General features: G+C 41.7%; 1 protein-coding gene across 3 annotated transcripts; it reads left to right on the top strand.

Moving 5' to 3' along the window:
* The first annotated feature begins 6,520 nt into the window (after window positions 1–6,520).
* On the top strand, window positions 6,521–12,973 carry LOC103653460 (Dentin sialophosphoprotein). 3 transcript variants are annotated; one of them, XM_008680356.3, is made up of 5 exons: window positions 6,521–7,071; window positions 7,863–7,948; window positions 8,110–8,454; window positions 8,549–11,205; window positions 11,317–12,973. In XM_008680356.3, exons 1-5 carry the CDS (start codon window positions 7,050–7,052, stop codon window positions 12,551–12,553), a joined length of 4,347 nt encoding a protein of 1,448 aa, XP_008678578.1. In that variant the 5' UTR covers window positions 6,521–7,049; the 3' UTR covers window positions 12,554–12,973. The 3 variants fall into 3 exon arrangements, with proteins under 3 accessions (XP_008678578.1, XP_035823187.1, XP_035823188.1); XM_035967294.1 differs by having other exon boundaries at window positions 6,648–7,071; window positions 7,283–7,948; XM_035967295.1 differs by having other exon boundaries at window positions 6,673–7,317.
* The last annotated feature ends 1,133 nt before the right edge of the window (window positions 12,974–14,106 follow it).

The raw sequence follows: 14,106 nt of genomic DNA, 5'->3' as shown, positions 1-14,106 counted from the left end.
GTAAGAAGAAATGGGACCCGATGGATAGATGCGAGGACTAGACCAAAGAGGATGGAAGTTGAGAGAACTGCTCAGGGCAATTTTAGCCTATCCAAACCTTATTTTTTATATACTTTACCGTAGGTTAATATTAGCTATAAGAGGTTATAAAAAATTGAGGGGGTCCTTTTATGGCCCCGACAGCGTCGGAAAGAATGAGACTGGATAAATAGATATGAGGATTAGACCAATTAAAAGGACGAGAGTCGATAGAACTAGACTAATTCAACGAGGAGACCCGTAACAGAACTATTTTAGCCTATCTAAATCTTCATTTTTAAATATACTAAACAGTAAATAAACATGATATATAAAAGATCATAAAAATTGAGGGGGGCCATGGCCCACTTTGCCCCCCCTCTGCGTCCGCCCCTGCTCCCGAGGCCGAGGCTGAGGCCGAGACCTAGGTCGGGCGAGGCGAAGACCTCCTTCTGAGGCCGAGGCTGGGGTCGGGCGAGGCGGAACTTCCTGCTGCGCCCGAGGTTGATCTCGGGAGAGGCGGTGACTTACTGTTGTCAGTCTTACCCCGGTGGTTGGCACAGTGGTCTGAACGGGGTGAATAGTGTCGTCATCCTGTCAGAACGATCAGTAAAAGGGTGAAGTGACTGCGGTCATTTTGACTTTGCCAACTGAGGCGCGCGTGTTAGGATAAGATGTCAGGTGATCCCCGCATTAAATGCGCACGTGATACGGTCAGTGGCAAGGCAATTTGGCCGAGGTCGCTATACAAAAAAGTTGGCCCGAGCTTCGCTTCGGGCGAGCCGGGGGTGCGCCCACTGTCTGAGGGGACCCTCGGGCGAGCCGTGAATCCGTTCGGGACTATTGTTCTTGCCCGAGGCTGGGCTCAGGTGAGACGAGATCGCGTCCCTCGGTAGATGAGGCCTTAACTTTGAACCGTGCTTACCAGTCTTTATGGTTTATTTTAAAGATGTTCTCCAGCCACGCTTAGGAGTACTAGGGGTACCCCTAATTATGGTACCCGACAATTAGGATCTAATTCATGCCTTTGCTATATCTATTCCCATATTGATATGCTCTTAAGTCATGATAATAAATTCAATATGAAGAAGTAAAATTCCTATGATTGATCAAGATATTTAAAAGGTGCTTATTCCTCTTTTCTAATAATGTGCACTAATGTTAAGGATTTTACTTCATGTCTGTGTGACCTGTGAATGATGAATTGTTTATATTCCTTATCTAAAAGAAATCATTCTTCATCATATACTCCCTTGTGCTTTTAACATCTCTCTTGAGTATTTTCAATAAGTTTGGAAGGAAAAAGAGTCACTATAAAGGGAGGACACTCAAATGAAAAAGAAAGACATCAAGAGCAACAACATCTACTTGGATAATGAGATCTTCAAAACAATCAATTGTGTGGTTGTAAGCATTCTAAATCTTTTTCATTATGAGAATACTAGGCATAAAATGTTTATTGCAAATTTTGTAAGCCTTGATAAAATTGAATAGTGCTTCTCCCTATTTGTCTTTAAAAATGAGTGCATCTATCAAATTCTTTCAATCTTGATGCATATCTTTAGGGGGAGCCTATTTCTATATCTTGATTATATTGAGACTAGCACTTAACCTTAGTAATCTCATATAGTCTCTTATATGAGAACAAGTTTCTCATAAGGCATGCTACTACATTTCAATCCAATTTGGTAAAATAATGTCACCTTTATCAAGGATTGTAGCTTTCATTGTTAAAGTAGCATATTTACTGGATTCTCCCATTTTAAGCTTGTTTAATGATCTAATTCCTATGTTGTTCTTTTGATCGCATCTGTTGTGTGTTTGATCATTGAATAACTTCAATTAACACTTATGCTTCTTAGTGCCTCATGTAATTTCAATCGATATCTCTCTTGATATGCACTAAGTTAAAAGGAGAATTCATGATACATCTATGCAATTTGTGATCTATTTGATATATGCTAACAATGACTTAGAAAAGGATCACTAGTTGTAGAACTCTTTCTTGTGCAAAATATTTCCATATATTGTCTTGAGTATAGGTCTTAAGCATCTAAGACTAAGGACAATTCACAATGAAGAGAGCGTCTCTATGTGAAGGTACAAAAGGGTAAAACCACTTCCTTTCATTTAAACTTGTACCTAAATCTTCCTTCTCTATATATTCTTTGCATATCTTGTATAAAAGGAAGAGAAAGCATGTCCATGCATTAGCCCTGCTTCATACCTAGTTTAACTTCTCAAACATTCATTCTTGCATCTTTGTTAAAACTGGGTGAAGTAATTTTATTGTCAAAGAGCTTAAAGCTTAACCTTGTAACGAGGATAAGCTGCCTTTGTTGCAAAGGTGTATGGTCCTTAAGCCTCTTTGAAATCCTTAAGGGTAAATGCTTAAGATGTTTCTAACATGCTTTCATAAGTGCATAAACTGTCATGAGCATCACACTTATACTATGACACAATGCACTTCACATTCTGTATGATATAGATATGTTCTCATTAACCTAATTATGTGCACTTGACATTTAAATGCCAAAATCCGTATTCCTCTCATGGCACATATTTAGGGGGAGCAATCTATATTATATAGAACTGTTTAAAGCTTAATTGATATATCCTTTTAATCATGTCTCATTCCTTTGGTACATTTGCATATTTCCTATCTCTATTGTGCCAAGGCTAAGACTAATATGTTTCCATGAGCATCTTGTATTAAGTCTTAGATTGAAAGGGAAATGAAGTATTCGGCAAAGACATCGCTTCCACTCTACATCTTCGTATTATCCTTCCTTGCCGGTATTCCGCATTGTTCTCCACATTGGTATAATCTTCACTCATGTTTATTTGTTTCCCATTGTGGAGAAAGTAAAAAAGGCTTATATTTCACTCACAAGTATCCGTTTTTGGTGATTCATGCCAAAGGGGGAGAAAGTATTAGCCCAAAGCAAAAGGTCCGCACCACCACCAATTTCAAAAATGTAGTCTTTCAAATTTGGGTTAAGAAAAGATTTTTCAATCGGTATCTTATTTTCGATATAATTTCAAATTGGTATACCCTCTTCAAAATTAATATCTAAAACTCTCTTGAACATTAAGAGAAGTATTTCATTAAGGGGAGTTTTGTTTAGTCAAAGGAAAGCGTTTGAAATAGGGGGAGAAAATTTCAAATCTTGAAAATGCTTCTCAAAATCTTATTCATATACCTTTGACTATTTGCAAAAGATTTTGAAAAAAAAGAATTTCCAAAAACATTGCAAAACAAAACAAGTGGTGCAAGCGTGGTCCAAAATTTTAAATAAGAAGAAAGCAATCCATGCATATCTTATGAAATGTAAATTGGTTTAATTCCAAGCAACCTTCGCACTTACCTTATGCAAACTAGTTCAATTATGCATTCATATATTTGCTTTGGTTTGTGTTGGCATCAATCACCAAAAAGGGGGAGATTGAAAGGGAAATAGGGTCAAACCTTTTCCTAAATGATTTTGGTGGTTGAATTGCCCAACACAAATAATTGGACTAACTAGTTTGCTCTAGATCATACATTCTACAGGTGCCAAAGGTTCAACACAAACCAATCAAAAGAACAAGTTAGGCTTCAAAAGAAAGGAGCAAAAAGGAAACCGAAGTGTGCCCTGGTCTGGCGCACCGGACTGTCCGGTGTGCCACCGGACAGTGTCCGGTGCACCAGGGTGAATCAGCTCAAACTCCTTAGCTTCGGGTTTCCCAGGAGCAGCTCCGCTATAATTCATCGGACTGTCCGGTGTGCCACCGGACTGTCCGGTGCACCAGCGGAGCAACGACTATCAGCGCGCAACGGTCGACTCTGACGGGGAACAGCGCAGCACAGTGAACGCGGCAGCAGTCAAAGCAGTTGGTCAGAGGGGCACCGGACTGTCCGGTGCCACATGAGGATAGAGCCTCCAACGGTCGACCAGCTCCAAGCCCTAACAATAGGATGACGTGGCGGTGCACCGGACACTGTCCGGTGCGCCCATCGCCAGCAGCCATCTCCAACGGCTACATTTTGGTTGGTGGCTATAAATACCACCCCAACCGGCCACTTCAAGGTGTGGGAGCCCAAGCAACATTCCAAGTCATATAGTTGACATATTCAAGCTCTCCCAACCACCTATATTCATTGATCCATCCTATACACAAGATTTAGACCATCACAAACCACACAAGTGCCACAAAAGAGAGAGCAAGCAAAAGAAAGCCTCTTGTGAGAGTTTAGCTCTAGTGCCTTGTGAGATTGATTGAGAGAAAGTGTGTGCTACATCTTGCGTTCATTTGTGCGTGGAGTTTTGACTCCCATTGAACTTCCTCAAAAGTTTTGGAGGCTTGTAAAGCTAGCAAGAGACACCAAAGAGTGTGGTGATCCTTGCAGGGTCTTAAGTGATCCTTGAGAAGAAGAAGAGCTCGCCGGTCTTCGGTGATCGGTGGAGAGAGGAAAAGGGTTGAAAGAGACCCGTCCTTAGTGGACTCCTCAACGGGGACTAGGCCTTCGAGGGCCGAACCTCGGTAAAACAAATCACCCGTGTCTCTTGTGTTCATTTCTTGTGATTTGTTTGTTTTCTCTCACTCTAAGTTTTCTTGCACTATTATTTGCTATCATCATTTAGTGTTGCTTCAAGTTGCACTCTCATTTAGTGGAGCAACACCTTGCAAGAAAGAACTTGTGTTATTGCTCTTCTTATCTAAGCCCCCTTGCTTTATTCTCATAGACCTATTAGTTGTATTGTTTTATCAAATCCGCATTATTTGAAAGCAATACTCTTTACAAGCAAGGACTTAGTTTTTATACTCCGATAATTGTATATCTTGTTCTAACCACTAATCAAGGGATCTAGGTGGGGTATAAAGTTATAATTTTCAGGTTTCGCCTATCCACCCCCCTCTAGGCGACTTTCAGTAACCAGTAAGCCTAGTACCTGAGTGAAGCCGGGTGCATACTTTCCTCCTCACTTGTCCTGAGACTGGGTCTCCCATGCTAGTTATGGTGGGTACAAATGCGGTCACTGCACGACGGCAACCGGGGTCATTGGAGCATTGTATGCCAAGACGGTGAGCCCTGACCGCGAACGGGGAATCGATGGAGACAATTGATATGTGTGGGGACAGAGTGTCTCTACATGTCGTGTGTTTAGGTTTACCTTGCAAGGTTAAAACTCGATTCAAATCGTCTGCTTCTCGCAGCTAATGAGACTGCTTGACCCCTTGTACTGCATTAAGTAAAAAGTGAAATGAGGTTTCTTGAGATAACATGTTGATTGTACTAAATGATTGTTACCATGTATGCTTAGAAAGAAGCAAACCTAGCTTAAATAAATATGCTAGAATGGGAAAAGCTAAAAATTATTTTTAGACTCAGCTAGTGCTTTTGGCAAACCAAACCCCTCAGCCAAACAGCTGTATGGTCTAGAGGTAGAGGCGTAGACTCCTCACACCGGGTAAGTCTAGCTGAGTATTAGTATACTCAACATTGCTTGTGGCATATTTTTTTCAGGTACGCTACATGATATGGTTGATGGTGTGACTTGATCTTCCAGCCTGCCACCGAGTTGGACGGTCGAGTGGGATGCTGTCTCGACATCAATGGATCTTTTTTTACCCTTCTGGGGACTAGTCTAATTCTTAATTAGCAATCTAATCTTGAATAATATCAAGCAGTGTTCCACAATAGCCTGTGCTGTGATCCATCCTCCTACCCATCCTCCTGTGACACTGACAGTAGCAGGAATTGTTTTCAGCACATGAAAAAGGTTTTTAATCGGAGTCAGGCAACCCGAGAGCTCCAAAGGACATAAGAACTTCAAACAACTTTTCAGTGTGAACGAGACTAGGAGGAGTAGTGGGCTAGACCTTGCTCTATTCCTCAGCATCGACGTATCGATTATCAGCTGCATTTAACAGCATCGACGTATCGATTATCAGCTGCATTTAATTTCGAACTCGTTATCTTTTATCAAAACTCCAATTTATGCAATAACTCTAGTACTTTAAAAATTTGTGGTTTTATGTTTATTGTATTCTCTCTGTGCTCACCTTCGAGTGAGCTAGTGGTATTCGATCCTTGATCTATGGTAAGTGGCTTTATCGGACTAGATCTGAGGGACTGACAGTTATTCCGATTTAAGTGTGTTGCTGCCTCTAAGGCGTGACTCGGGCACTTAGGCCCATGTGTGAAACTATCACTAAGGTATTTTGTTATAAGGACTAAAGTTTAGCCCATGTCACATAGGATATTTGAATGCTTATTATAAATATTAAATATATTCTAGTTATAAAACTTATTAATTTATTACACAGCTAAATACTAAACGAAGAAACAAAATTTGAAACCTAATTAATTCATCATTAGCAAATATTTAATGTAATATCAAATGGACGAATTATGAACTAATTAATCTTGCTGTTTAGTACTTATATGTGTAATTAGTTTTATAATTAGACTATGTTTAATACTTATAACTAACGTTTAAATAGCAAAGGTGGCAGAGATTAAAATTTAAGTTGCTGATCCAAACACTCCTAAGAATAGCATGATAATCCATGCGGCCTTGCGCTGCAGGGGCAATCCCGTCCATCCTAGACCGGATTCGCGTCCATGCCCAAGAGAAAATAATGAATACACAAGTATTAATACGGCGCCCTGGCAAAATCACAGAAAACATGGTCTTGGTCTTCTCCCCCCACCCGCTGGCGGCGAAGTAGCACGAGGAAGGGGTCCAATAAAAAAAAAAATCGCCACCGGCGGCGACGGCGAGGCGGCATCAGCGGATACAGCAGCGGGAGCCGCGGCAGGGGACAGGCGTTGCCGATCGATCGGCCTGGCCTGGCGCGGCAGAGGTCAAAAGCGAAAAGGAGGAGCCGCAGGAATTTCTTGGCACCGAGGCGCACGCAAGGAATCCAGCGAGTGAGGGATGGGACGGCAGTTTTCGGATTCTTCCTGCTGAGTCCTAGGAACTCACGCGCACGAGCGTGGTCAGGAGGGAGAGGCTTACGCGGACGCGGCGGCGCTGGTTTTGATGAGGAAAGCTGGAGCAAAAGGTATTTGCAATCCTAGATCTTAGAAATCTGAGTACATTCCGCGGCTGCTGCTTTGCCGAGTCGGCGCTGCCCCGACGTCCCGATTTGGCGGGGGTTGTGGTTCGGCCGCCACAGCCGCCACGGAGATCACGCTGGGTTCCTCTGTTTCTTTATGCGGCGTTGATGAAGAATAGTTTCTTGCCGGTCGGACTTCAGATCTGCTTTGCCTCAGGGATTCTGGACTGCTGAGCGCGGATTTCTCCTCAGGTGAACTATCGGGTTTCAGCTGCTCTTCGTCGTCTCTACTGGTCCGCTGGAAAGAGGTGTTCATCGGAAATTCTACCCGATTCCAGATCTACCTGTTTTGCTGGAACCAGTTGTTTCCAAAAGGAGAGAAATTGGTGCTCTCTAGTGCGGAGGCCGATGGCTGACGGCAAGAGGCTGTTAACTTGATTTGGCAAGGAGCTGTTGTGGTAGTTCGTCAGTACTGGGTTCAACTCAGACAGAGGGACCTTGGTTTTGGTTTAGCTTCTGGCTTTCATTGCACGCTGCAGGATAAGATTGCTTGTTTGTATGCGCTGGGCTGGAACCTGGAATTCGGAACTTCTTTCTGAATTGTACTGGGAGGGTTCAAGTATTGACTGATGATGGGTGACCAGTGGTGGTGGCATGGCTGCGGAGGCGTTCTGTAGTTTTTTTACCTCTTGCTTATGTGCATGCTATGTGGACTGATGCTATTATTCTTCAAACAGTACCATAAGCTTTGGTGGTGTGGTGCTGAATACCAACCTTATGTTGTTTTTGTTTTCCAGAGGGATCAATTGGATCCAAGGGTGCGATTGATGTGAATAGTTTATCTGTTTCCACAGAAATAGCAGGAAGGCCATCTGATTTAATGGTATGCATACAATTTGCCAACACAGTGATTTCTGTCTTGCATTCACTGTGCCTAGCGAAAAGCTTGTTTTAGATCAGTTTGCTAAAATACCAATATTTTCTTCATTGTATTCTTCACTTTCTGCTGTTCATGAGCTTATGGTTAGCTTGGCTAATTTACAGATCAAATCTTGTACTTGCACTGGAAGGTTATCATCTTCTTCAGCTCATAATCTTACAGACACATATATTTCAATGACCTGCAAAAGCTGTACTGGTGAATCAACAGAAGACAGAGGTGGGCCATCGTGTAGCGGCAAGCTTAACAATATGGGTTTGGAGCTCCCAAGGCCTATAGATCTTGAGGTTAAATGGATGACTGTAAAAAAAAGGCAAAGGGACACCAGGAGAGCAAGGGCTTCCTTTGGCGAAGACACAAGCAGGGATGGAATTGGATCTTTCTGTTTATCTGGCTGTGCTACAAATCAAGAGATGGCGCAAGACGCTCCAGTCTCTGAATCTGAGAAGGTTCTTACTTTTCTCCATTTAAATGCAATGAAATAATTTAGTCAATGCATCCTTCAGTAACAATTTGCTGAATGATCATATTGTGTATTTGCAGTTTGGAGTATCCATTCTTGGTAGACGCTTTAGTGATCCCATGGAAAATGTTCCTATAAAAAAGAGAAGATTTCATATGGATTTTTCTCCATCACCTCCATTCACTCCATTGCTAGTGGATCCATATGAAAAGATACCGGGAAGCTCTTCTAAAGCTGTCAGATCATATGAGAAACATTATAAGCTTAAGACGCAACAAATTGAGTATAAGGTGGGAAACAAAGGTCGTTTTGGTGACGATGATTTTTCTGGTATTGATATACTAGCTTCTGCTGCCTGTGAAAGTGAGATGAGTGGTGGAATATTAGATGGGGAGTGCTCAACGTTAGCTCACCTCCCAGAAGAAAGGAAACTGGAGAATACTACTGGTAGCAGCAAATTGAGTCTATTACATAACATGGAGGATACGTTAAATATTCCTGGTACTTCACATTGCATATATGATATGCCTCTTGGGTCTTCTAGATCTGCTCCAGATATGAAGTCCTTATTTGTTGCCACACCAACTATCTTAGAAAATCTTGTTGAATCGGCATCTGCTCCCAAGGTTAATTGTTCATTATATTCTGCACTGAACAATGCAAACGAAATAGAGATTGTTTCTGATGCTAAGTCTACAAGTGTTGCAATTGCAAACAGTTCAGACAATCCAGAAAAAACTATAGGATGTTTAAAGGATACAGTTGTGCAAACCAACCATGCCAATGCGACTAATGCCAAGTCTACAAGTGTTGCAATTGCAAACAGTTCAGACAATCCAGAAAAAACTATAGGATGTTCACAGGATACAGTTGTGCAAACCAACCATGCCAATGCGACTCGTGATTCTAGGCTGCACTGGGATCTTAATGTTGCCATGGAGGCATGGGGCACTGATTGCGGTGCTGTTGAGGATCCTTTAGTTGCTACTGTAAGTGATCATGATGATGCCAGAAATGACATGAACAAACCAGGGACATCTCATCATTTTGAGTCAAGAGATGGTAGTGTAGTTGATCACTCTGTTGACACTCATATGGATGATGCACTGAAACACGTGTCTGCTAATACAAAGGATACATGTGATTCTCCTGCTGACAGTCCGTCTCACCCTTCGCGCAACTTGCAGCTATTGGAATCTGGATATGTAGGGAGTGATGCCCTTGCTGAAACAATGGATTTGCCTGACCAGAAGAATAGCAGGTTCGCTTCAGCTATGGATTCACATATTAGATCTGATCCAGAACCAGCTCTTATCATGGAGCATTTTGCTTCAGCTTCACATGTGGAGAAAATCAATGGTTCGCATCCCGAACCTGTTCAATGTGATGGTTTGTCTAATATGTCTTCTGTGAATGTCCATATTGGAAGTAATTCACTCCAAACAAGTGAATTGGGCACCACATTAAAGCCTTTGGCTAGCATATTAGTTTCTGAGGAAAGCAAAAACCTTCCAACAGTAGGCACTTCCCATAAAAAGGTTACTGACTTTGGCTGGAGTGATAATAAGCTTGAAGAAGCTTCTGAACAAAGCATATCTGAATCTAAGAACCAGGAGCTTTTGGATGTTGATTCAGAAACTAGTAAGAAGGGTGAACATGACACTGGTATATTTTATGCCAACGAAAGGACAAAATATGCAGAAAATCTCATTCATCCAGAGGACAACCATGGATCTTCTAATTGTGATATGGCTCATGTACATGAAGAAAATGGTGCTGTTGCAATGATTAATTCTAAAGACTCTTTAATTACTTGTGCCAACAGTAGCACTGTAGAGACATATTACATTTCAGATGCAGCTCCTCAGGTTCCTGTTCCCAGTTCAGAATGCCACAAACTGGAATGTTTTACTGATGCGGGCAGCACTGTGGATTCAAAATCTGCAGCGCACAGCTACCAGAATGGTTGCGAAAATGAGCTTGGGAAGGTCATATCAAATGTTCGTTCAGATCAATGCTATGAAACTGACACATCACATATTAGCAAAAATCTAGCTGGGGTTGAAAAAGTTTATGTCGAGGAGGACGATTCTCAATATGAGGATGGGGAACTTAGAGAATCTGGTGATTGTTATTGGGTGGATGATGGTTATGAAGATGTTAAACATGCCAACTGGCATTATCAGGTATCAGATTACAAGAATGAAGAAGCTACTCCTGGCCTCACGTCTCTCCATACTGATTCTGTTGCAAATAATGTGGTTATTCCTGTTGCTAATGACAATGGACCACAATCTAGAAAGGAGGACATTGCTGTTTCACCTGTGTCATCTAAGTGTTCATGGTTAACAAACTGCTTAGATGGTGGATCTATAGCTGATGGAAAGTCTCAAAGTATTCATTTGAGAGGTGATACTAACATGTATGGGTCAAACCCAAGCCGTGTAGCAGTTAGATCTGCTACAACAGTAAGCCAGTCTGAAAGGTGCAACGATGCCCTAGGTGATATGTTAAATATCAGAATGAAGAACACAGGTTGGGATATGATGCCTGAAGATCAAAAGCACTCTCAACATGATGCAAGGGATGTGACTGATTCGTCTAATCGGTGTGTTTTGAGCTCAGATGCGGCTAGAGACGATGATTCACTGCAAAAAAAGGGACTATTGAATAGAGATCTTCAAGGAGTGGAACGGCAAAAATCATTTGACAGACCCCAGAGGAATGAATTGAGCAGGTACAATTTTCTAGTAACTTTGTTTTACAGTCTTGCAGGTTTTTCAGTTCCTGATGATTTTAGTGTCTTGACACCATTGACTAATATCATGGTAACCCTTATTTCATGCAGATCTGACGATGGTTATGGCTCAGGCTCAAAATCTGGAAGGGCAATGGACTCTCATGGATCGCATGACATGTATGGCACATCCCGTCATGTTCAGACAAGCGCTCGGGTGGAGTGGGTGGAAAGTTCAAAACGTCCTCGTTCTACTCGGCACAAATCACCTGAATATTATAATTATGGCACATCAGGTCCAAGGAATGCTGCAGAAGCTGCTGTGGCAAAGATGCAGAGCAGTGGCTTTGTTGTTGCACGTGATGGCACTTTAGTAAGAGCTGTTGATGCTGCAAATGCTGGTCAGATGCCCAGAAGGATGCGAAATCCTTTAAGTAGCTCATGCCACCTGATTTCTGGATGGGGTTCCCCAGTTGACAGGGATGAAGCCTGTGGGATGTCCAGAGGCCCCGTGCATGCTAGGAAAGCATCTCCAGAGCGTCACTTTGGTGCAAATAGTAACCGGTCCAGTCGATATGGTTCTGAAATGGAGAAAAATCATACTACTGATGCAAATTTGAGTTCTGTCCATTGCTCGCTGTCCAGTAGACAACGAGGCACCCCGACATCTAGAGCATCACTTAACCTTTCCCGTGCTCACAGCAGATCTCCTTCTGGGTCCAGGTCTCGATCCCCACATGATTGGGCACCTAGGAACAGAGGCAAGATCATGGCAAATGGAGGTTCAACTTTATGGAAGCATAGTAGATCTCCACCTAATCACATGACTAAAGGTGAAATTGGTAGAATGGCTTCACCTCGGAGACAACCTGGATATGATGATCGAGCTATGTGTTACAGTCCACTATCAAGAAACAACACATACTCCAAGAATGCTTCGACATGGGTTGATGGAAGGAATGGTTCAGCAGTGGATATTTCTGATGATCATAATAAAAGGTATTCAAGGAGAAGCTCACCTCTGAGAATTACCTCACGGAATGACAGATTTGATGTCATGGACTCCCAAGGACGACCAAGGTCTGGAGAATTCTACCGTCCGACACAAGGAAGACTTCTTTATGGTTACAATAGGGAAAATAAGCATGGCAGAAATGGTGAAGATGGAAGGGAATGCACTGATAGATATGCGAATAATTCTGTCAAGCGATATGACCGGAGTGGTGCAGTAAAGCAATTTAGAAATGATACTGGTGATAAATTTCGGACTCGTATTTCTGCTCCCAGATCGCCAGATCTCCAAAGGGGGGTGAGTCCTCGGAGATTTGACAGAAGCTTTGAGAGGTAGCTGACTAGCTGGCTGTGAATTTGCCTTATAGAACTAAAATGGAAAATAAAGACCTGTCTGGATGATTGAGCCAGGAAATGTTGCAAAACCTTGATGGAGTTCAATCATAGGGGTTGATGGAGGACTCTTGGCAGCACTGTTTTTTTTTCTGCTTCTGCTGCATATATTCAAGGCACAGAAATGTTGGACCATGCACTTCTGTACGGGGAATTCAGATTAACTTCATAATTTTCCTGTTTCAGTCTGTAAATATTTATGTTGGTAGCAGAATTACAATCACTCCTTTCAGCTTTATTATAGCTGTTCTTTTTTTTAATTTCTGATACTTTATCATGTTTGTCCCTTTTGTTTTTTCAATGGGTATTGTCCCTGTACGAGGTCCATTTTAACATGATGAATCAATTAAATTTTGAGCTCAAACACTTGTGTGCTTTTTATACTTATGTTTTTCATCTGGCATTTTGTATCATCTTGTTGCCAGTGTAAAATGTTTTATTTGTTGTTGAATATACAATAATTTACAGTGGCCTGTGACCATGTTAGACAACTTTTGGATCAGCTGAGGTGAATAATTTTCTTCTTTACTCTACATTTTCTTTCAATGCCACAAAATTGACTTTGATGTCTTCTTTTCAGGAGAAAGGTCAGCTTACTGCTTTTGTACATCAAAGAGGATACCACGGTATTTTGGCCATAATTAGTTTTGTTCCATTTACGAGTATTTATAATAACAACTGCTTTCTGGAGTACTGGAGGAAGTCTCTGACCATCTATATTCCTGCCGTTGCAAGGATTAGCATGCCATTTTTAAAAAAAATGTATACAAGGGAATAAGGAACAGGTTTGACCTACACCTGAATTAGGGGAGAATTAGCATGCTATGTCTGTTTGTTTACTATCACACATTACTTTACGTGATCCAATGGCCATGAACGCCGAGCTGCCACTTCGTTTTGTGTCTTGTCAAATGGGCCAATGAGTGCTGACCTGATTGTGTCATAAATATATTATGGTTTAAGATGGAACAGAGTTTAAGTAGACAATTGGTAAACAGAGTACACCATGGTTGACTCTTGGCATGTATACATAATACATATTACATATATTATGTATATGATATAATGGATTTAACTTTGTACCATTTGAAAATGCATAAGAAATTGTCAATAATTAAATAACATTTTTTGACTGGTTATCAGTGTTCTTAAGGCGTCGCCTAGGCGTCCAGGCGCTCGGGCAAAACTGGCCGCCTTGCTCGCCTTACCCGCCTAGGCGCTAAGGTGGTTGTCTGGTGTACTTGCTCGCCTAGGCACCTTAAGAACACTGCTGGTTATTTCTGTCAGCATGCCGTGTTCTTTTTAATGTGTAAATCATATTAAGTTGGTTAATATAACGAACCGAAGCACTGAAAGTGTGTTGTGTTTCTTGAGCATGTGAATCCATTTTGGTCTGTGTTCAAGTCTTACAGCTCTAAATGGATGCTATTGCATAATTACCTGAGTAGGGCAAATATCCATTTACTAACTTGCCTTTGGATACATCTTATATGTTGT

Source organism: Zea mays, chromosome 4 (assembly GCF_902167145.1).
Source record: "Zea mays cultivar B73 chromosome 4, Zm-B73-REFERENCE-NAM-5.0, whole genome shotgun sequence".
NCBI lineage: Eukaryota > Viridiplantae > Streptophyta > Magnoliopsida > Poales > Poaceae > Zea > Zea mays.
Note: the sequence above shows the minus strand (reverse complement) of the source record. Positions and strands in the feature narration are given on the sequence as shown.